Source organism: Mus musculus, chromosome X, assembly GCF_000001635.26.
Source record: "Mus musculus strain C57BL/6J chromosome X, GRCm38.p6 C57BL/6J".
Lineage (NCBI taxonomy): Eukaryota > Metazoa > Chordata > Mammalia > Rodentia > Muridae > Mus > Mus musculus.
Window position 1 is genome coordinate 75,141,585 of NC_000086.7, and position 23,059 is coordinate 75,164,643.

A 23,059-nucleotide genomic window follows, 5' to 3' on the forward strand; every position below is an offset into this window, starting at 1 on the left:
AGGCATATAGTGGGATACTAGCCCCAAATTATTTTACTTTAATGAAAAATCGTTTTATTTGTACAGTGGTTTACCTGAATGTATATCTGTATAGCACATGCATGCCTGGTGCTCATAGAAGCCAGAAGGAGGGTATCAGATATGCTAGAACTGAAGTTCCTGGCAGCTGGGAGCCATCGTGTAGGTGCTGTGAACTGAACCCAGTTCATCTGAAGAACAGCAAGTGCTCTCTTAACATCTGAACCATCTCTCCCGTCTGAAATAACACAATCGTAACCTCTCTTTCAACAGAGAGGGTCTCACTGAGTAGCCCTGGCTGCCCTGGAACTCACTCTGCAGACCAGACTGTCATCTAACTCAAAGATTCACCTGCTTCTGCCTGCCTAGTGTGGGAATTAAAGCTGGGCACCAACAAGCCCAGCTAAAATAACAGTCTTAAGGACACTTTATGGAGAGCCGAGGGCCTAATTTGCAAATAGGTACAACCAGTTTGTAGGATAATATTTTAAAACTTTAATATGATCATGGAATATAACCTAACAAGTCTACTTTTAGCAGTTTATGTTAAGAAATATAAAATTAAGCCGGGCGTGGTGGCGCACGCCTTTAATCCTAGCACTCGGGAGGCAGAGGCAGGCGGATTTCTGAGTTCGAGGCCAGCCTGGTCTACAAAGTGAGTTCCAGGACAGCCAGGGCTGTACAGAGAAACCCTGTCTCGAAAACCCAAAAAAAAAAAAAAAAAAAAAGAAATATAAAATTTAGAGTGTCTTGCTGTACAAAATCCTCTAATCATAATATCCAGGACTAGTATTACCTAGTGCCTGGTTTACAGAAAATATTTAATATACATCCCTGGAATGAATGCTTTTAAACAGAAAAAAAAGGAAGAGAAAATTATTTTTTTTAACTTTTTTGTTTGTTTGTTTTTCGAGACAGGGTTTCTTTGTTTAGCCCTGGCTGTCCTGGAACTCAGAAATCCCCCTGCCTCTGCCTCCCGAGTGCTTGGGATTAAAGGCGTGTGCCACCACCGCCCGGCTTTTTTAAACTATTATTTGCATTGCATTTATAATACCAAATATATAGAAAACTTTAAAACTTTATTTGTATAGTTAAACCACATGTTATATTCACTATGTTAAAAAAATCAGTTCATAAAATATTCCTTATTTTATACTTTGTTGAAGTTTGTATTAGTCTATCAAAGGTTCTTAGAATTTGGAGAGCAAAAAAAACATTTTCATGTGATTAATCCAGCACCTCCTAAAGCTAATGATGAGAGTCCTGTTTTTTTTTTTCATGACATTTATTTAAACAGAACTATTGTTTTATAGACTTTGAGAAATAAGTAATATATACATTGATATAAATCTCAAAAGGAATGTTGTGGTTTGAAAGAAAATGACCCCCCCCCCCCGCCCCCATAAGGCTGTAGAGATGGCTCAGTGGTTAAGAGTTCTGACGGAGGTCCTGAGTTCAATTCCCAGCAACCACATGGTGGCTCAGAACCATCTGTAATGGGACCAGATGCCCTCTTCTGGTGTGTCTGAAGACAGCTACAGTGTACTCACATGCATATAAATATATACATACATAGTTAAAAAAAAAGAGAGACACGAGGCCGCACGGCCAGGAATCCAGGTGGTAGCTGGCGGAGTCGCCTCCGGAGAGTGACGCGCAGACTCGGCTCCCCCGCGGCCCGCCCTCCGGCCTCGCCGCGGTCTCCCTTGCTCTCTGAGATCGCTGAGCGCGGAGCAGCGGCCCGGGGGAGGAGGCCTTGGGCGACAGGGCGCGGAGAGGGAGGGAGGGCGGGCGGGCAGTGGGGGCGCCGCGGATCTCTATATGGCGACGGCTCTGTCGGGTCTGGCTGTCCGGCTGTCGCGCTCGGCCGCTGCCCGCTCCTATGGGGTCTTCTGCAAGGGGCTGACCCGCACGCTGCTCATCTTCTTTGACTTGGCTTGGCGGCTGCGCATCAACTTTCCTTACCTCTACATCCTGGCTTCCACGATGCTCAACGTGCGCCTGCAGGTTCACATTGAGATCCACTGAAGGCCATCCTTGACTGACAGGCCTCACCCCGACTCACTGCATCAAAGGGCACAGAGCATGAAGGCTGGGAGAGGGACCCTGGGTGTCTGCCTGGCCAAACAGTCACAAGGAGGTGACCCGGACAAACTAGCATGTGGCCTTAAGAAAAGAAGTCAGAAGAGGAACCCCAGCCCATCAGTTGTGCCTTCTTGGACAGACCAGCCTGTAGCAGATAGCCATGGAAAGTCACGGGCCATGGCGGCGGCAGCCTCAGAAATGAAGCATGGTCAGAGCAAGGCCAGCCTCCTGTGTTATGGTGGCTTCAAAGTGCTTCAGTCTCTGAAGGGATCAATGGGGAGAAATTCAACCCCAGCAGCCTCCCTTGGCAAGGCTGTGGCTCTGTCCCCTGCTCCTTCAGAAGAACAACTAGCCGGGATGTCCCGTGGCATTGGGGATGCACTAGGAAGTGACTGGCCAGGAAGAGAGCCCAGAACCACAGACAACCGTGGACAGTACCTCAAAGGAGAGTCCTGGGTGTCAGGATGGCCAGGCCATCCAAAACTGAGGGAAGTGGGATTCCTAAGAGGTGAACCACTAAGTGCTGTCCCCAAGGGGCTAGGCATCTGGTCAGAACTGTCTCACCGATACTCTGAGCTGTGCCAGCTGCATTATGCTTACCCCTATTATAAAGTTCTCCCAGAAGGCGAGCTGAGGCGTGTGTCCCTTGACTGTTTCAATCCCGTGCTTTCAGAGGAAACAGTAGAAGATGAGAAAACTCTCAAGTACTTCAGATGGTCCGCAGATAGTCGTGGGGTCACTGGCTCTGCAATCTTCCAGATTAGCAAGTCTCTGATGCCATAGTTAAGGTTCAAGCAGAACAATAAAAATAGCAGATTAACTTTAATAAAGGTTGTCTTGCAGTTTCTTTTGCATTAAGTCTGGCGTATGCTGCAGCCGTTCAGTTCCTGTTGTTTCCTGTGAACCAGACGCACCTCGGTGGTTGATGGAGAGGGACGTCTTCGAGCATGTTCTCAATCGTTTCGGAAAGACGCCCAGAACTGGGAATCCCTCCCCTCCCCCCGGGAAAATGATTGATCTGCTCCGTATCAGATCAGACAGGAACCTTTAGCAGAGTTCTAAATCATGGAGACCCATCCTCAAGGGCTAGCATCGAGATGCAGCCTGCCTCAGCTCCCCTCTGGCCATCTGATGGAAGTGGAGGCCTGTAGGCTATGCCCTCCACTTCTTGTAAGCCTTGCTTCGGTCATGAGTCTTGCTTGCCATTTCTGCACTGTACTGACTCGGTGACCTGCAGCCAGAGGTCCCTTCTCACATGTCCCCCTCCTTCCGCCTGAGTTGCAGTTTTTAATGGAGGCACTTTGGAGAAGTTGCAATATTAAATTGAGGATAATTTACAATTACAGAAAAGTTTGAGGCTTTCCTGCCCACGGAACACAGATGGCAAACGAAGTAATGAAGTGTTTTCCTTTACACCGGCCCAGGACTTGTGATTTCTTTTACATTAAGATTTTCTTCCAAAGTGACCCTCCCTCCCTCTGTGGTTTGGTAACTTTAATAAAGGTCATTCAAAGAGTGGACATTTTAAAGCCTCTTTACCCAAGACAGAGTTAAAAACAGCCATGGGAGAGTTGGGGGGAACCTGACTGTATATGTCATTTATATTGTGTCCTAAATTACTATGCCATGGGCTATTTTAGTGTTTTGGGAAAATAATAAAATCTGTTCTTTAGCATAATAAAAAAAAAGACATACATTCAGTGTTGTTTGTTGTAAAGCTTCACTCGTGGTGGTAAAATACTAGAAGCAAGGCCAGAGCGATGGCTTGTTGCCAAGTCTCATGGCCTGATTTCAATCTCTGGGACCCACATAGTGGAAGGAAAGAAGAGATTCCTGCAAGTTGTCCTTTGACCTCCACATACAAGCCGTGGTACACATGCCATTGTTCCAAATATTAAAAATTAGAAAAAAAGAAAATGGCCCCCATAGACTCATAGGGAGTGGCACTATTATTAGATGTGGCCTTGTTAGAAGAAGTTTGTCACTGTAGGGGTGGGCTTTGAGGTTTCAGATGCTCAAGTCAGGCCCAGAGTCTCTTTTGCTTCCTGCTGCCTTCAGATCCAGATGTAGAATTCTTGGCTCCCTCTCTAGCAACATGTCTGTCTGCATGTCTGGTGTTCTTCCTGCCATAATGATAGTGGACTAAGCCTCTGAACTTGTAAGCCAGCCCCAATTAAATATTTCACCCTAATAAGAGTTGCCTTGGTCATGATGTCTCTCCACAGCAATAGAAACTCTAAGAAAAGGAGATACATGAAATTGTTAATAGCATATATTTCTAGGTATATAATTCTGAATAGCTTTTCTTTTTTCTGAATTTTCCAAAAAAATTTTCTAATAAATATTACTTTTTAAATCAAATCTGTAGTAAAGCTATTTATGTTTTTATTATGCATCTTTCAAAAGGAAAAATTAAAACAGGATTTAAGATGGAAAAATGATTTAATCTCATTTTAAGCATATAACACATTCTCCAGCTCGTGGAATCTGTTGAGTCAGATACCACACTTCCCCCATTAAGTCTTCTAGTTCTTCAGTGGACTGGTTCACCCACCAAAAAGCTAAGAAAAGAAGATAGATATTATGGTTACTGTTCAACTGTTTACATTCCTATCCATTCTTTTGGTCTGCATAATGTTACTATATAATCATATTATCTGTTCCAATGTGGTGTGTATTATGTGCGTGCGTGCACTTCTGGCACATGTGGATGGTGGTGTATGAACACACATGTATTTGGGAGCGAATACTCTTGTGTGAATGCCTATAGAGGCCAGAACTTGGTATCAGGTGGGATTCTTCAATTTTTTTAATTTGTGTTTATGAATGTGTGTGTGTGGTGTATGTGTACAAGTTCAAAGTCTAAGTTCAGTGAAGAGACTTGGTCTAAAAAATAAACCAGAGGGACTGGAGAGATGGTTAAGTTGATAAGTGTTTATTGCTATGCAAGCTTAAGGACCAGAGCTCAGATTCCAGGACTCATGTAAAAAGACAGGCATAGCCGGGCGTGGTGGTGCATGCCTTTAATCCCAGCAGAGGCAGAGGCAGAGGCAGAGGCAGAGGCAGAGGCAGAGGCAGAGGCAGAGGCAGAGGCAGAGGCAGAGGCAGAGGCAGAGGCAGAGGCAGAGGCAGGCAGATTTCTGAGTTTGAGGCCAGCCTGGTCTACAAAGTGAGTTCTAGGACAGCCAGGGCTATACAGAGAAACCCTGTCTCAAAAAAACAAAACAAAAAAGACACACACACACACACACACACACACACACAAAACAACCTGAAACCCACCCAGTGCTGTAGGGGCCAGAGGCAGAAAGACTCCTGGGCTTGTTGGTTTCTAAACTTCCCCAGATTCAGTGAGAGACACTGTCTCCACAGGAATGAGGTGGTAAGTTATATAGACTAACACCTCATGTCCTCTTCTGGCCTCAGACACACATGTATGAACACATACATGTGCACAAACCACACACACACACACACACACACACACAAATGTACTTGTAGTGAGGTTTAGAATTTGTAGTAGAGTATGATCAGATAACTTTATTAATTGAGTCATCTCTGAAGACCCTACATTTAGTTCTTAATAACAATTTGGGCTAAAGTGTATGCCTTTTATAAGCTGTTTGTTTTCCTCAATAGTGTTTCATCAATATGTTTCCACATAAGTATCCTTTCACATAAACATGGAATATATATGAATATGCAATACTTTATTTCACCAGTTCAGACTAATGGACATTATGTTGTCTCTGTGGCTTTTCCTCAACATTATAAACCATGCTATATTTCCATGCATATGTATGTTTGTATACTTGTTAGTGCCAGTGAGTCCTCTTGGCTGTCAGAATTGCTTCCAGAGAATTGGGTGATTTACCAGGTTTCACAGATGATTGACTCAGGTAATGAACTGGTTCATTACAGCTGCAGCTAGTGGTAAATAGAGGTATTCAGGATGAAGGAAGCACAGAAAGGCTACTGTAGTCCCTACTGTGAAATACCCTAATAAGGAGTGTTACTGAGATTCCACTGTGTATCCACTACCATGCTCCCTTTATGACTATAGACTCAAGACTTCCTTTATCTCTACAATGAAAATTTAAGTGTTTTAATTTGCTGGCTTTTGCACTCTTTATTAAGGAAATCATGTATCTCCTGTATCTACCACTTTTTCTTTTTTCTCTTTTTTAAAATTTTATTTTATTTTTAATTTATTTTTTACACTTCATATTCCATTCCCATCTCCTCCCATCCACCCTCCAACTGCTCCACATCCCACACCTCCTCCCCACCCCACCCAGTCTCCACGTGGATGCACCTACCCCCCCCCCTCTAAACTCCCTGGGGCTTCCAGTCTCCTGAGGGTTAGGTGCATCATCTCTGAATGAACACAGACCCGGAAGTTCTCTACTCTATGTTTGTTGGATGCCTCATATCAGCTGGTGTATGCTGCCTGTTTGGTGGTCCAGTGTCTGAGAGATCTTGGGGGTCCAGATTAATTGAGTCTGCTGGTCTTCCTACAGGGTCGCTCTTCTCCTCAGCTTCTTTCAGCCTTCCCTAATTCAACAACTGGGGTCAGCTGCTTCTGTCCATTAGTTGGGTGTAAATATCTGCATCTGACTCTTTCAAGCTGCTTGTTGGGTCTTTCAGAGGGCAGTCATGATATATTCCTTAATGTGATTTTCACTAAACTATTTATCTCTGTTAAAGTACTGCTTGCTTTTTAAACCATGTATGGCATATCTTTTATGTTTTCGTCGATGTCTGTTGTGTTTTGTGTTTCATTTATGTGAGTGTTTGATTTCAGATTGTCATGTTTTTCTTGAGAAGGAGAAACAAGAGCTTTCTTACCACGCAATATCTGTTTACTTTTCACTTCATACAAGGAATATAGCCACAATGTGATACATATGTAAACTTGCCACCCAGAAGCTCCCTTGAAAAAAAGACTTGTTACCATAAGTGCTCAAGGCACTGTAAGCAGACAGCTTCTAGAGTTAACTCCTTCAGAACTTGCCTCTGCTGCAAAGGGCTGCCCTTTACTTCTTTTCACAGCCCTCACCCAATAATGTTCAAAATGATGTTATGATGGTCTTTTCAGGGTACTATAGGACAAATCTGACGGGGTCAGTCAAGGCTTGGTGGGACTTGTAAGGAGGTTCACATATTTGCCTTTTACAGATCGTAATACTTAAAATACTCTAAATACCAAATTCCTGCCTCCTTGTGTGCTTCTAGAACACCTAACCTATAGCATACCCTTTTCACAAAATTACAATTTCTACATCTTTGTCCAGTTCAAAGTCCAGAGTATCCGGGTAGTCCTTGATTTTTCTAGTCTTGGAATGTTTCTGCTTTGTTAAGTAATCTATGAACTAAAACCAAGTTATCGACCCCAATCACCATACCCTCTAATAATGATAGCTCAGAAAATGGTAACCATTGTAAACATTCCCATTTTGAAAGGGGGACAACAAGAGACACAAAGGGGGAAAATTCTGGAATCCTACTAGGCAGACCTTGATTAGATTCATATTCTGCATTTCAAGAGAACTTCTCTGGTCAATTGTCCATTGTCTATGAGGCTCTTCAAGTCTTTTATTCACTATGGCTGCCCCTGCAGCAACTGTTAAGGAACATACCCCACTTAAAGGTCTTCAGAGCTGGTGGGCTACTGGAAGGTCAAAGTATTTAAATATTTACAATAGATGGCTCATTTAATGCCAGCTTGTTTTTTTTCCCCCTTGGCAATAAATTTCTCTCAAAATTATAGCTAATAATAACCAGTGAAATTCTTAGAAAGCATTTGACTTTTGATTCCACATTGCTACTTTCTACTCATATCTACTTAGTCTTGAAAAGTGGACAATGAAATTTGTAGCCTCATCTCTTAATATGCTTGGTTGCTGTCATAGGTTTCTTCTTGTGTTCTATCTCTTATTATACACTTAAGGCTTTTTAAAAGGGCCTTCAGAGTTTTTCTACTAAAGTGATTTTCCTTGAAACTCTTCATTAATTTCAAATGAGCAGCTGATGGGGAGCCTGAATGTTTCTACTTCCCCAGCCCCTCTCATTTCCTCTCCCTATTGTATAGTAGCTTACGTGAGGCAGCAAAGAATACTCATTATTGCTGTGGTGACAAAAAGAGCAAAAATAGCTGCTGGAGGGATGGAGCTCTTGAAGAAATCTGACAGGTGATTTTTAAACTTGGTCATCCATGGCCTCTGGAGTCCTGTAGAAAGAGAATGTGCATTTATTGAGGAGAAGTCAAGGTAATCAAATAGTAGCCTCAGATATTATGATCTTGGAATTGCCCAGAACTTATGTGTAGTTGCTGTGCTGCTTCAAGCTAACAAAACCCCATTATTTTGAAAGGTAATATAACATGGATATCATTTTGTGTCATCAGTCAAATGGGAAAAATTTTGTTCATCTCAAATATCTGAAGGGATACTTTGTGAAAGAGAAGTATAAACCGATAAGACGATCTTAAAGTGTTACCTAGAGTAGGTTTGAAAGTGTTAAAAGGAGGCTGAGTGGAGTTAATATCCCCAAAATAGAAAGAAGGCCATCATCCCTATGTATAGAAAAGGGAGAGGTAAAGAAAATTGGGGAAAAAAGAAAGTTTGGGTAAGCCTGATGATCAACAGAGGCTAGAAATATTTCGTTTTCCCTTTAGAATATTTGAGGCAGGTGATTTGATGTTATGCCAAGGAAAGAGGCCAGAGAACACAAAACTTTCTGCTACATGAAGTTCAGAGATGTGATCCTTTGTATATGTTCTGCCCAGGGAGTGGCACTATTAGTGGGTGTGGCCTTGCTGTAGTGGGTGTGGTCTTGCTGGAGTAGGTGTGTCACTGTGAGTGTCAGCTTTAAGACCCTCACTCTAGCTGCCTGAAAGCCAGTATTCTGCTAGCAGCATTCAGATGAAGATGTAGAACTTTCAGCTTCTCCTGCACCATGCCCACCTGGATGCTGCCATGCTCCCACCTAGATGATAACGGACTGAACCCCTGTACCTTTAAGCCAGCCACATAAAAGTTGTCCTTATAAGAGTTGCCTTGGTCATGGTGTCTGTTCACAGCAGTAAAACCCTAAGTCAGAAGTTGGTACCAGGGACTGGGATATTGCTGTGATAGGTCTGACCATGCTTTTGTTTGGAAGAATGTAGATTTGGGGACTTTGGATTTGGAAAGCTGTCGAATGCTTTAAATGTGGCTTAACAGGCTATCCTAGTAAGAATATGGAAGACTTTGTTACTGAGAATGATTTGAATTGTTCAGACCTGGCCCAAGAGGTTTCAGTGAAGAATTTCAATATATGGCCTACAGACTGTTTTGTAGTATTTTGGTGAAGAATATGGCAATTTTTGCCTTTGCCTGAAGAGTCTACCTAAGGCTAATGTAAAGAGACTCAGATTAGTTGCATTGACAAAGGAAGTCTCAGAAATGCCCATTATAGACTGGTTAAGTCTCATTTTAAACAAGCATAGCAAGCTGAGAAAGGGAAAATATTATATGGTTTGATTTTTAAAGGGGCACCAGGAAGTGAAATGGAGTTGAATCCTGTGTTCAAGGATATTAATTTAAATTAAGGGAGTAGTGACCTTGGGGCAAGATCCCAACCTGCAAAGTTTAGATCAAGGCATGGTAGTACAAGCCTTTAATCTCAGGAGGCAAAGAAAAGCAGATCTCTGAGCTCAAGGCCAGCCTAGAACCGAGCAAGTTCTAGGTGAAGAAAAGCTTAAGTCCAGGCTTGGTGGACCATACCTTTAAACAACCCAGTGTTTAGGAGATAGGCATGCAGATCTCTGAGTTCAACGTCAGTTTACAGAGCAAGTTTCAGAACAGCCAAGCTTAGGAAGTAAAGGAGTTGGAAAACTGAAAGCTGGTGATACTGTAATAAAACAAGAGGGGGAGGGGTGGCATGTTCCAGCTCCTGCAAGCAGCAGAACTTGGCAGCTTCAGCCATGTGGCTCTGGCTTTAGAGTCAAGAATAGAAGGGACTACTGGGACAATTGATGCTGGTTAGCTGGAGCTAAGTAATTAGTAGTGATTAAGAAGAGATCAGCATCACTGAGGTGACATCTTCTAGGAAGTGTTTTCTAAGAGCACAAAGAAGCAATGTTCCAGAGGTAGCCAAGGTTGTACCTTATGTTGCAGCTGTACTTGGTAATGTTTAAGAGCCACCCAGGTGGTACTGGTTTTGAAGGTATGAAGGGGTCCTGGAGAGTAGCATGACCCCTGTGAGAGGCCATGGAAGGCCATTGGTGAAGGTGCAGCCTCAGTTGTAGTTGACACCCCAGGACTGAAGGGGCAATGCAAAGAAGTTGAGGCTTGGCACCATGAAAGAGCCTATGAGAGGCTATTGGTGAAACCTAGTTGTAGTGGAAGACCCCAGTGTATTGGAGATGCACCAAGAACAGCAGAAGCAGTGAAGTGGATCAACCTGAGCTTCGAGGACAGAGCTTGAGAAGTTATGCCAGCCCTTTGGAGGAGCCCAGAAGATCATATGTGGATCCCAGACATTGTAACAAGAAGCTGCAATATTGAAGTTGCCTTGGAGACCCAAAGGTATTCGAGATGGCAGAGCTGTGGCCTATCTGCTGAGAAAGATGCTAACAGGGAGTGGAACCAGCCCAAGAGAAATAAGTTTGTTGCAGTCAACAAAGATGAAAAAAGAGTTGGAGATCTGAAGTCCATGTTGACATTAGATATGGAGATGCAGAGTTTGGAGTTTGCCCAGCTGGCTTCCTGTCTTGCTTAGGGGATTACAGTTAAGTGCTCATATGAGTCTCAGAAGAGATTTTGAACTTTGGACTTTTAACATTGTTGATACTGCTATAAGCTATGGGGACTTTGGAAGTTGGAATGAATGTATTTTGTATTATGTTATGGCTAGTTATGGCCCCCACAAATTGTGTGTAGTTTTAGTCATTTTTGCTTTTGTGTCTTACTCAGTGAGCTTATGATGGAACTATATAGGACATGGTTTTATTTTTTTGCCTTTAAAAAAAAAAGATCTACTATGCCGGGGCCTAGCAAACACAGAAGTGGATGCTCACAGTCAGCTAATGGATGGATCACAGGGCTCCCAATGGAGGAGCTAGAGAAAGTAGCCAAGGAGCTAAAGGGATCTGCAACCCTATAGGTGGAACAACATTATGAACTAACCAGTACCCCGGAGCTCTTGACTCTAGCTGAATATGTATCAAAAGATGGCCTAGTCGGCCATCACTGGAAAGAGAGGCCCACTGGACACGCAAACTTTATATGCCCCAGTACAGGGGAACGCCAGGGCCAAAAAGGGGGAGTGGGTGGGTAGGGGAGTGGGGGTGGGTGGGTATGGGGGACTTTTGGTATAGCATTGGAAATGTAAATGAGCTAAATACCTAATTAAAAATGGAAAAAAATAAAAAAGATCTATTTATTTATTATTTATTTTATTTATATGAGTACACTGAAGCTATTTTCAGACACACCAGAAGAGGGCATTGGATCCTAATACAGATGGTTGTGAACCACGATGTGGTTGTTTGAAATTGAATTCAGGACCTCTGGAAGAGCAGTCAGAGCTCTTAACCACTGAGCAATCTCTCCAACAGCTTGTAGGGTTTTTTTTATTAGATATTTTCTTTATTTGCATTTCAAATGCTATCCCAAAAGTTCCCTGTACCCTCCCCCCACCCTGCTCCCCTATCCACCCACTCCCACTTCTTGGCCCCGCATTCCCCTGTACTACAGCATATAAAGTTTGCAAAACCAAGGGGCCTCTCTTCCCAGTGATGGCCGATTAGGTCATCTTCTGCTACATATGCAGCTAGAGACACGAGCTCTGGGGGTACTGGTTAGTTCATATTGTTGTTCCACCTATTGGGTTGCAGACCCCTTCAGCTCCTTGGGTACCTTCTCTAGCTCCTCCATTGGAGGCCCTGTGTTCCATCCAATAGATGACTGTGAGCATCCACTTCTGTATTTGCCAGGCACTAGCATAGCCTCACACAAGACAGCTATACCTGGGTCCTTTCAGCAAAATCTTGCTGGCGTATGCAATAGTGTCTGGGTTTGGACATAGAAGATCCAGCAATACCTCTTCTGGGCATATACCCAGAAGATGTTCCAACTGGTAATAAGGACATATGCTCCACTATGTTCATAGCAGCCTTATTTATAATAGCCAGAAGCTGGAAAGAACCCAGATGTCCCTCAACAGAGGAATGGATACAGAAAATGTGGTACATTTACACAATGGAGTACTACTCAGCTGTTAAAAACAATGGCTGGGCGTGGTGGCGCACACCTTTAATCCCAGCACTCGGGAGGCAGAGGCAGGCAGATTTCTGAGTTCGAGGCCAGCCTGGTCTACAGAGTGAGTTCCAGGACAGCCAGGGCTATACAGAGAAACCCTGTCTGGAAAAACCAAAAAAAAAAAAAAAAAAAAAAAAAAAAACAAAAAACAAAAAAAACAAAAACCAATGAATTTATGAAATTCTTAGGCAACTGGATGGATCTGGAGGATATCATCCTTAGTGAGGTAATCCAATCACAAAAGAACTCAAATGATATGTTCTCACTGATAAGTGGATATTAGCCCAGAAACTTAGAATACCCAAGATACAATTTGCAAAACACAAGAAAATCAAGAAGGAAGACCAACTTGTGGATACTTCATTCCTCCTTAGAATAGGGAACAAAATAGCTATGGAAGGAGTTACAGAGACAAAGTTTGAAGCTAAGACAAAAGGATGGACCATCCAGAGACTACCCCACCCAGGGATCCATCCCATAATCAGCTTGTAGTTTTAAAAATATGCTACTGACTTAGCCCGGGAGCTGCCACCACACTACCAGCCCCTCCAGCTTAGCTCATCATTGCTTGCAACCATCTTCCAACCCCGTCTTTTTTCTACCCACTTGTGCTCCATGGATAAAAATTAGTCAGGCAGCTTTATTATTTTACAGATTTCTTTTTGTGGCAAAAATTTGGGGTGCAGAACCTCCTGCCTGGAAATGTGTGCCCGTATTAAACCACCATCTCTGGCTCTATTTCTGCCTCAAACTCAATGGCCTGTTCCAATCAGCCCTTGCCAAACATCTCTGGCAACCTGTCTGCAGTGGGCCACAGGCCCTGGCTGTCCTGAGGCCTTACATGACTTCTGCTTTTTACTAGTTCCAAAGCATGGAAGAAAAGCCTCCTCTCTTTCCCTGTATCTGCCTTTTCCTCCTGGGACCTGGAAGTTCACAACAGTAAAACCCTAACTAAGATAAGAGGGTTCACCAATACAACCATTTATAGAGCTGGAACTCTGGGATGGATCAGATCAGCTTGTATGTGTCTGGTGGAAATGGAGCTTTGAGGGATTCCCACTCTGGATCACCTTTTTAAAAAGCAATATACAGCATACCAACAGCCAATATCAAATTAAATGGAGAGATACTTGAAGCAATCCCATTAAATCGGGGACAAGGATGCCCACTTTCCCCATATGTATCCAATATAGTACTTGAAGTGCTAGCTACAACAATAAGTCAACAAAAAGAGATAAAGGGGTTATAAATTGCCAAAGAAGAAATAAAGGTAGCACTATTTGCAGGTGATATGATAGTATACATTAGCGACCCCAAAAGTTCTACCAGAGAACTTCTCCAGTGGATAAACAACTTCAGCAAGATGGTTGCATATAAAATTAACTCAAATAAATCAGTAGCTTTCCTTTATACAAATGATAAACAGGCTTAGAAAGAAATTAGGGAAATAACTCCCTCAACAATAGCCACAAATAATATAAAATATCTTGGGGTAACTCTAACCAAACAAGTAAAAGATCTGTATGACAACAACTTCAAGTCTCTCAAGAAAGAAATCAAGTCGGGCGGTGGCAGGGGGGAGGGGGGGAAGGGGGACAAAGGGCGGGCGGATCAGTGGGGAGGGGGCGGGGCGCGGCCAGGCCAAGCCCAGGGGCTCCTCATGCTGCAGCTGCCCCCGGGCGACCCGGCCGCCGCCCTCGCCGCGGAGCTGCGCGGAACTGAGCCCGCGAGCTAACCAGAGCCAGCGGCCCAGAGCCAGCCCGCGGGCGTCTGGGAGGCGGCGGCGCAGGGAGGGGCCGGAGCGCGCACGTGGCCCCGGCGGCCTCTAGGGCGGACAGTGGCCCCGCAGGGGGCGCGGCGTTAGCTGCTCAGGCAACCCGGCTGGGCAGTGGCAGCACAGGGCCCCAAGTCTACTTCCAGAGTTCCCCTGGGGCCGCAGGCAAAGGCCGGGGGGGGGGGGGGGGGGCGCTGATGACGATGGCCCGGTGAGATGGCAAGGGAAGGTCACCATCAAGTACGACCGCAAGGAGCTATGGAAGCGCCTCAACCTGGAGGAGTGGATTTTAGAACAGCTCACGCGACTCTATGACTGCCAGGAGGACGAGATCCCGGAGCTTGAGATAGATGTGGATGAACTTTTAGACATGGAAAGTGATGATACCCGGGCTGCTAGAGTCAAGGAGCTGTTAGTTGACTGTTACAAACCCACTGAGGCCTTCATCTCTGGCCTGCTGGACAAGATCTGGGGCATGCAGAAGCTGAGCACACCCCAGAAGAAGTGAGGGTCCTGACTCAGATGGCCTTGGCTCCCACAGGACAATCACTGTCCCCCAACCTCGTAGCAACAGCAATACCGGGGGACCCTGCAGCCAGGCCTGGTGCCATGAGCAGGGATCCCGGTGCCCCTGCCTAGGGGTCATTTCCCTTGCCCTCAGTTTTCCACTTTTGGGGTTTTTTATTGTTATTAAACTGACAGGACTTTTTGTGTTTTTATATTGACTCTGCGGCGCAGGCCCTTTAAAAATAAAACTAGGATACAGCCTCTGGAGCAGAAAAAAAAAAAAAAAAAAAAAAAAGAAAGAAAGAAAAGAAATCAAAGGAGATCTCAGAAAATGGAGAGATCTTCCATGCTCATGGACTGGCAGAATTAACATGGTAAAAATGGCCCTTCTACCAAGGGCAATCTATAGATTCAGTGTAATCCCCATCAAAATCCCAACATAGTTCTTCAAAGACATGGAATTCTTAAATTCATCTGAAAAGAAAAAAAAAAAAGAAAGGAAGGAAGAAAAAGAAAAACAAAACAAAAACAGAATAGCTAAAACAATACTTAACAATAAAAGAATAGCTGGAGGAATCACCATCCCTGACCTCAAGCTCTACAGAGCAATAGTGATAATAACTTCATGGTACTGGTACAGAGACAGACAGGTTGATCCATGGAATAGAACTGAAGAACCAGAAATAAAACCACACACTTATGGACACTTGATATTTGACAAAGAAGCCAAAAATATACAATGGACAAAAAGAAAGCATCTTCAACAAATGGTCTAACTGACTGTTGATATGTAGAAGAATGAAATTAGAACCCATATTTGTTACCTTGCACAAAGCTCAAGTCCAAGTGGATCATGGACCTCAACATAAAACCTGATACACTGAATCTAATAGAAGAGAAAGTGGGAAAGAGCCTTGAACTCATTGGCACAGGGGGACATTTCCTAAACAGAACTTTAATGGCTCACACTCTAAGATCAAGAATTAATAAGTGGAACCTCATGAAACTGGAAAGCTTCTATAAGGCCAGTGACATAGCCAATAAGACAAATTGGCAAACTACAGACTGGGAAAAAAATCTTCACTAACCCCACATTGATAGAGGTCTAATATTTAAAATATATAAGGAACTCAAGAAGCTAACCATCAAAAAACCAAACAATCCAATCAAAAAATGGGGTATAGAACAAAACTGAGAATTCACAACAGAGGAATCTTGAATGGCTGAGAAACACCTAAAGAAATGTTCAAAGTCTGTAGTGATCAGAGAAATGCAAATCAAAATGATCCTGAGATTCCACCTTACACTAATCAGAATGGCTAAGATCAAAACCTCAGGTGACAGCACCTGTTGTCGAGGATGTGGAGAAAGAGGAACACTCCTCCATTGGTGGTGGGATTGAAAACTAGTACAACCACTCTGAATCAATCTGGAGGTTCCTCAGAAAATTGGAAATAGAAGAAGATCTGAAGACCCAGCAATACCACTCTTGGGAATTATATTAGTTAGGGTTTTACTGCTGTGAACAGACATCATGACCAAGGCTAGTCTTATAAAAAACATTTAATTGGGTCTGGCTTACAGGTTCAGAGGTTCAGTCAGTTATCATCAAGGTGGGAGCATGATAGCATCCAGGCAGGCATGGCGCAGGCAGAGCTGAGAGTTCTGTCTTCATCCAAAGGCTGCTAGTAGAAGACTGACTTAGGGTGAGAGTATTAAGCCCACACCCACAGTGACACACCTACTCCAACAAGGTCACACCTATTCCAACAAGGCCACACCTCTAAATGGTGCCACTCCCTGGTCCAAGAATATACAAACCATCACAGGAATATACCCCAAAGATGTCCCACCATGCCACAGGAGCAAGTGTTCCACTATGTTCATAGTGGCCTTGTTTGTGATAGCCAGAAGCTGGAAACAACCCAGATGTCCCACAGCAAAAGAATGGATACAGAAAATGTGGTTCATTTACACAATGGAAAAAAGCAGGCCTGACCATGCTTTTATTTGAAAGAATGTGGATTTTGGGACTTTGGAGTTGGAACACAGTGGAATGCTTTAAATGGGGCTTAATGGGTCATCCTAGTAGGAATATGGAAGACTTTGTTGCTGGGAGTAATTTGAACTGTGTTGACCTGGCCCAAGAGATTTCAAAGGAGAAGAAGAATTTCAGAATGTGGCATAAAGACTGGTTTTGTGGTATTTTGGTGAAGAATGTGGCTACGTTTTGTCCTTGTCTGAAAAGTCTGCCTGAGGCTAAGGTGAAGAGACTCAGATTAATTGCATTGATAAAGGAAGTTAAACAACAACAACAAAAACCCAGCAGAGATTTTGTTCTCTGGTTTAGTCTTATGAAGAGAAGTTTGAACAAGCATAGGAAGCTTAGAAAGGAAAAATATAAAATATATGGTTCGAGTATATACCAGGAAGTGAAATGGAGCAAGATCCTGTGTTCTAGGAGATAACAGATTAAGGGGATGGGACCTTGGGGCAAGATCCCTACCCAGCTAAATTTAGATCCCGGCATGGTGATACACACCTTTAATCTCAGGAGACAGGCATGCTGATCTCTTCGTTCAAGGTCAATCTACAGAGCAAGATCCAGAATAGCCAATCTTAGGTAGTTGAAGAACAGAAAGCTGGTGATAATGCAATAGAACAAGGGGGCCATGTTCCAGTTCCTACAAGCAGCAGAACTGTGCAGTTTCAGCCATATGGCTCTGGCTTCAAAGTGAATAATAGAAGGGACTACTTGGACAATCGATGCTGGTTAGCTGGAGCTAAGAAATTAGCGGTGATTAAGAAGAGACCAGCATCACTGAGGTGAAATCTTCTGGGAAGTGTTTTCTTCAAGCACAAAGAAGCTATGTTCCAGAGGTAGCCAAGGTTGTACCTCCCGCTACAGCTGTACTTGGTAATGGGAAAGAGTCACTAAGGTAGTACTGGTTTTGAAAGCATGAAGGGGTTATGAAGAGCAGCTGAGGCTTGGCACTGTGAGAGGCAATGGAAGGCCATTGGTGAAGGTGCAGCCTCAGTTGTAGTTGATGGCCCAGGACTAAAGGGGTCCTGCAAAGGATCTGAGGCTTGGCATCATGAAGAGAGCCTATGAGAGGCTATTGGTGAAGTCTAGTTGGAGTGAAACACCCCAGTGTATTGGAGATGTCAGTACCATGATCACCAAGAACAGCCGCCATAGTGGAGTGGATCAACCTGAGTTTAGAGTGCTACAGAGGACAGAGATGGAGAAGTGATGCCAGCCCTTAGGAGGAGTCCAAAAGATCAAGTGGAATCCCAGACACTGAAACATGAAGCTGTAACATTGAATTGCCTTGGAGACTCAAAGATGTTAAAGATGTCAGAGCCATGGGATACATGCTGAGGAAAGCTGCTAACAGGGAGTGGAACCAAGCAGTTTGTTGCAGTCAACAAAGATGAAAAAGGAGTGGAGATCTGAAGAATGATTTGACATCAGCTATGGAGATGCAGAGTTTGGCATTTGCCCAGCTGGTTTCCTGTCTTTCTTTGGGGCTTATAGTTAAGTGATTGGATGAATCTTAGAAGAATCCTTGAACTTTGGACTTTTAACATTGTTGAGACTGCTATAGACTATGAGGACTTTGAAAGTTGGACTAAATGCATTTTGCATTATGCTATGTTTAAGTATGGCCCCCCATAGACTCATGTGTTTGAACAAGTCTATGGGGGCCAGGGAGTGGAATGTGATGGTTTGTATATTCTTGGACCAGAAAGTGGCACCATTTGGAGGTGTGGCCTTGTTGGAATTGGTGTGACTTGGTTGGAGTAGGTGTGCCACTGTGGGTGTGGGCATAAGATCCTCACCCTAACTGCCTGGAAGTCAGACTTCCACTAGCAGCCTTTAGATGAAGACATAGAACTCTCAGCTCTGCCTGCACCATGCCTGCCTGGATACTGCCATGCTTCCACCTTGATGATAACTGACTGAACCTCTGAACCTGTAAGCCAGCCCCAATTAAATATTGTTTTTTATAAGACTTGCCTTGGTCATGGTGTCTGTTCACAGTTGTAAAACCCTAACTAAGACAGAGGGACTTGGGAAGGAAAGTGAAAGTGGGGGGCAGAGAGGGGAACATTATCGGGTATTGGGTGGGGGAAAAGGACTGAAATCCCTGAGGGCCAGCAGAAAGAATGGAAACATGTAACCTTGGGAGGTAGGAGGTTGGACAGACCCTGCAGAATGCACCAGAGACCTGGGAGGTGAGAACCACCCAGGACTCAAAGGGAGGGGGGAACCTTAGATGAAACGCCCTACAGTGGGGAGAGGGAATTTATAGAGCCCACCTCCAGCAGGAAGACAGGGCATCAAGTGAGAGATGAGGTTGCCATCCCACAGTCAAAACTCTGACCCATAATTGTCCCAGTCTGAAAGAACTGCAGGGATGGAAATGGAGAGGAGCCTGAGGAAAAGAAGGCCCAGCAACAGGCCCAGAGTGGGATCCAGCTCAAGGGGAGGCCCCAAGACCTGACACTATTACTGAAGCTGTGGAGCGCTCACAAAAAGGGACCTATCATGACTGCCCTCCAAAAGACCTAACAAGCAGCTGAAAGCATCAGATGCAGGTGTTTGCACCCAACCAATGGACAGAAGTTGCTGGCCCCTGTGGTTGAATTAGGGGAAAGCTGTAAGAAGCTGAGGAGGAGGGCGACCCTGTAAGTTTCAATTAACCTGGATCCCCAGATCTCTCAGATACTGGAACACCAGCCAGGCAGCATACACCAGCTGATATGAGGCCCCCAATACATATACAGCATAGGTCTGCTGGGTCTGGGATCAGTCAGAGAAGATGCACCTAACCCTCAAGAGACTGGAGGCCCCAGGGAATTTAGAGGTGTGGTGTGGTGGGGGTGGGGGGTGGTGACATCCTCGTGGAGAAGGGGAGGTGAGGAGGTATTGGATGTGGAACAGTTGGAGGGTGGATCGGGAGGGGAATAAAATATGGAGTTTAAAATAAATAAATAATAAAAAAATAAAAGAAGATATGCCAATTTAAAAAAAAAATCAATTTTGCTACCTTTGTGAAACCTTCCCTTAATCCACCTGCAACAACTTTAATTGTTCAGTTGTACTTGGGAACATTTGTCAAAATAGCATGAAAGCAGTTTTTTTTTTCCTGACCTGAGACTTGTCTGTTGATGTCAGAAGTATTCTTCCTAATAGCAAATACTCCCATTGCATCTGATTTCAATCCTGTTTTTTCTTTCACTTCAAGGGTAAGTAAAGCTGAAGGAGGAGGAGCTGTCTCTAACAAGAGACAGACCAGAGGGCACAAGAGCAGTCCTATGCAGAACAGCTTCAGAGGCTTCATGAACTCTTGTTTTGTCTGAAAAGTCAGAACAGAGTCTCATTCAACTTATATTAAAAAGCTTTCCAGCTGCCACACACAAAGGTAATTCATTGATTTATACAAGTGAATCTTGAACCCAGTCTGTGGGTTCTACAAACCAATAAAACTCCCATAAAACTATGTGCTTGTTGGGTACCATTCAAGTATATTTGTTCACTTTTGAATCCTACGTTTAATCTGTCAGAGTAATCCCGTTAGCTTTATGAACTTTGCATAACCCCTCACCGTCGTCGTGTTTTTGCTTTCCTTCATCTTTTTTCTACAGTAAGCAAGCAGATCTTGTAAGCAGTAGTCAGAATTGGTCTCTGATCTCACGTCCTACTAAGCTTTCCTTGGTCACTGTGATTCGGCTCTATGACTTATTCTTTCCTTGGAGCTCTTTCACTTGCCATCCCTGTTTCAAAGAATTCTCCCCAACCCAGACATGTATGTCTATGCCTTCTTACTTCACATGTTTAAAGTGCTCAAATGTCATTTTCTTGAGGTAGATTTCCTTGCAATCCCTTTATAAAAGTTGTCCCACTTTCAAACAAACCACCTAGTCATTTACCTGCTTGAGTTTTCTTCATTAACTTCATCAAATCTAATTAATCTACTTCATTATTTATTTTATTGAACTATGGTATGTTCTCCATGAATACAGAGATTTCTTTCCTGTTTGGTTTGCTACTGAATATTACCTATGACATATTCAGGTATTTTATATTTTTATTTTAATCTATGTACTATTGTGTATGTTTAGGAACATATATGCCATTATGTGCACATAAGGACAACTTTTGGGATTGAGCCCATTCTCTCATTTTATTTTGGCATCCAGGGATTAAACTCAGGTTGCTAGTCTTGTGAGGTAAGTGCTTTTATTCGCAGAGCCATATTTCCAGCCCAATCATTTTTTTTTGAGTAAATGAATGATGGGTGTCTCTCATGAATGAGGAATAGTCACAATCATAAGTGATCTAATAGCCATTCACTTTCATTTGAATATCAAACAGGCAAAAGGCTGAAAAACCTGAAATCCTGCCTTTTCCAAACTTGCTCTAGAAAACCTATATTGGCCTTGGAAGGCATTATTCTTGGCATGAAAAGCCTTGATGAAGTTTAGATGACCTAACATGACAGCTAATCTTACTCAAGATGGGAGAAAGAACGGCTTCTCAGTAACTCAGCAAGAAGTCAGTCATTGGTAGAGCTGGAAGTTGTGCTGTCAGTGGTATAAATATAACCATTCATTTGCATATTTTAGCCAGGTTGTTCAGGTCATTTTTGAGTAAGTGGGGAGAAACCCTTCTATTTTACAGTCCCACCCCCTAGGGTTACAATATTAGATCTATTTAATAAAAGGTTTTCTAGAATGCTATTGTTTTGGCTACTTTTTTTTAATTGAGTGAAGTGGAATGAGCTAGCAGCAGTAGAGTAGCAGCAAAGGTTTGGGAGCAACAGCACGGGATGGCAGTGGCAGCAGAGTAGTGACAGAGGTTAGAGAAGGCAGAACTTTTGTAATGATGACTACAAGCCCTAGTCTTTAGAAAAGTTCCTGAGTACTACCAAGCCTGAGAGGCTTGCCCTAAGGCTATGAGTTGTAATATTAACTGCTTCTGACTGTTGCTATCGTCATAAGCTGCTATTTAAAACTGAGAACCTTTACTAGCTTGGTTATGTAAAGCAGTTATGTCAGAACACCTATAGCTATACATTTCTGGTTTCGAAGGTCAAAGGCCTTACATCTCTGGTTCTCTTCACTTGGTATTACAGACTTCTGATTCAGTCACCCCAGCCCATGATTCTTTGACACTCAAAAGCCCAAGACTACTAGCACTAGAAAACTTTTTCCTCACATATTGACAATTTTCATCCAAGTAGAACAAAAAGACCCCAGCCATCTCACTGATAACAATATTTTGGGCTTTCTTTACTTAAGATATTTTAACAGATATGTTTATTTATATTTGGAAGGGGCTTAAAGAGAGGTTATTCTGGTGTAAAGCCACTTACCTGAAATTAACTAAGAACAAAGGTAACCAACGAAACAGTGGGATTAGACTATGGTATTCAGAGGCTAAAAGCCTTCAGAAGATCACCAGTCATCCTCTTAAGTCTCTGGAATTCCAGCTAGAATTCCACCATTCTATGATATCATTAACCACCTTTGACACCCATGTGGGCTCTAGTTGGTAGTTAAATGAACAGACAGCTTTTTTTCCACCCAAGCATGCATATGTGAGCTGAGACTTAAATTCATTTTCACACTAATAGTCTCTTAGGTGTGAAGAATTCCAAAATATTTTTTCACTACATGGTATTTGCTATACCTTATAATAGTGTGTATATCAAATTTTAATGAATAAAATGCTATTTCATATTATTAATGGTAAATCATTTAATATGACAGGATTAAGGATAATTAGCTAGGAAATAGAGGATACATAGGAAGGGAAAGAGATTTTCCGTCAGTTATGATTTCCATCTCTCACTGGCCGATACTCAGGAATTTTTATATAACCGATTAGATCATCTGCAAAAATACTTGTGATCTCTTTTCTAAGATCACAAAAAGTTATTAAAATGGCTAATAAACTATGCCTTAAGGTCAATCTCCTTGTGAATTGAGTAAATAACAACTTTGCTTAATGATTATAATCTTAACTAGCATTTTTCACCAGATAGTAATCTATATAATGTACCTTAAAATATTTCCTCTTCAGGACTCCTGGGTCTGTGTTCATTCAGAGATGATGCACCTAACCCTCAAGAGACTGGAGGCCCCAGGGAGTTTAGAGGCCAGGTGTGGTAGGGGATGGGCATATCCACGTGGAGACAGGGGTGGAGTGGGGAGGAGGTGTGGGACATGTTGTAGTCGGAGGGTGGATGGGGGGAGCGGGGAATGGAATATGGAGTGTAAAAATGAATTTAAAATAAAATAAAAATTTTAAAAATTTTCTCTTCAATGATAAAATTATTTAGAAAAGAAAAATAAATATACT

At 43.1% G+C, this 23,059-nt stretch overlaps 1 protein-coding gene and 2 pseudogenes across 2 annotated transcripts; 2 read left to right on the plus strand and 1 right to left on the minus strand.

The window, feature by feature from the left end:
• Window positions 1,616-3,276, plus strand: Fam220-ps (family with sequence similarity 220, pseudogene; annotated as a pseudogene).
• Window positions 3,277-4,472: 1,196 nt separating this feature from the next.
• Window positions 4,473-22,172, minus strand: Smim9 (small integral membrane protein 9). 2 transcript variants are annotated; one of them, NM_001033786.2, is made up of 5 exons: window positions 22,071-22,167; window positions 19,847-20,051; window positions 8,222-8,332; window positions 7,620-7,717; window positions 4,473-4,664 (listed from the first exon to the last, which is right to left on the minus strand). In NM_001033786.2, the coding sequence occupies exons 2-5, from the start codon at window positions 20,034-20,036 to the stop codon at window positions 4,650-4,652; spliced, it is 414 nt and encodes a 137-aa protein (NP_001028958.1). In that variant the 5' UTR covers window positions 20,037-20,051; window positions 22,071-22,167; the 3' UTR covers window positions 4,473-4,649. The 2 variants fall into 2 exon arrangements, with proteins under 2 accessions (NP_001028958.1, XP_030107238.1); XM_030251378.1 differs by lacking the exon at window positions 7,620-7,717 and having other exon boundaries at window positions 4,533-4,664; window positions 8,203-8,332; window positions 22,071-22,172.
• Window positions 14,068-14,890, plus strand: Gm8503 (annotated as a pseudogene).
• Window positions 22,173-23,059: the final 887 nt, after the last annotated feature.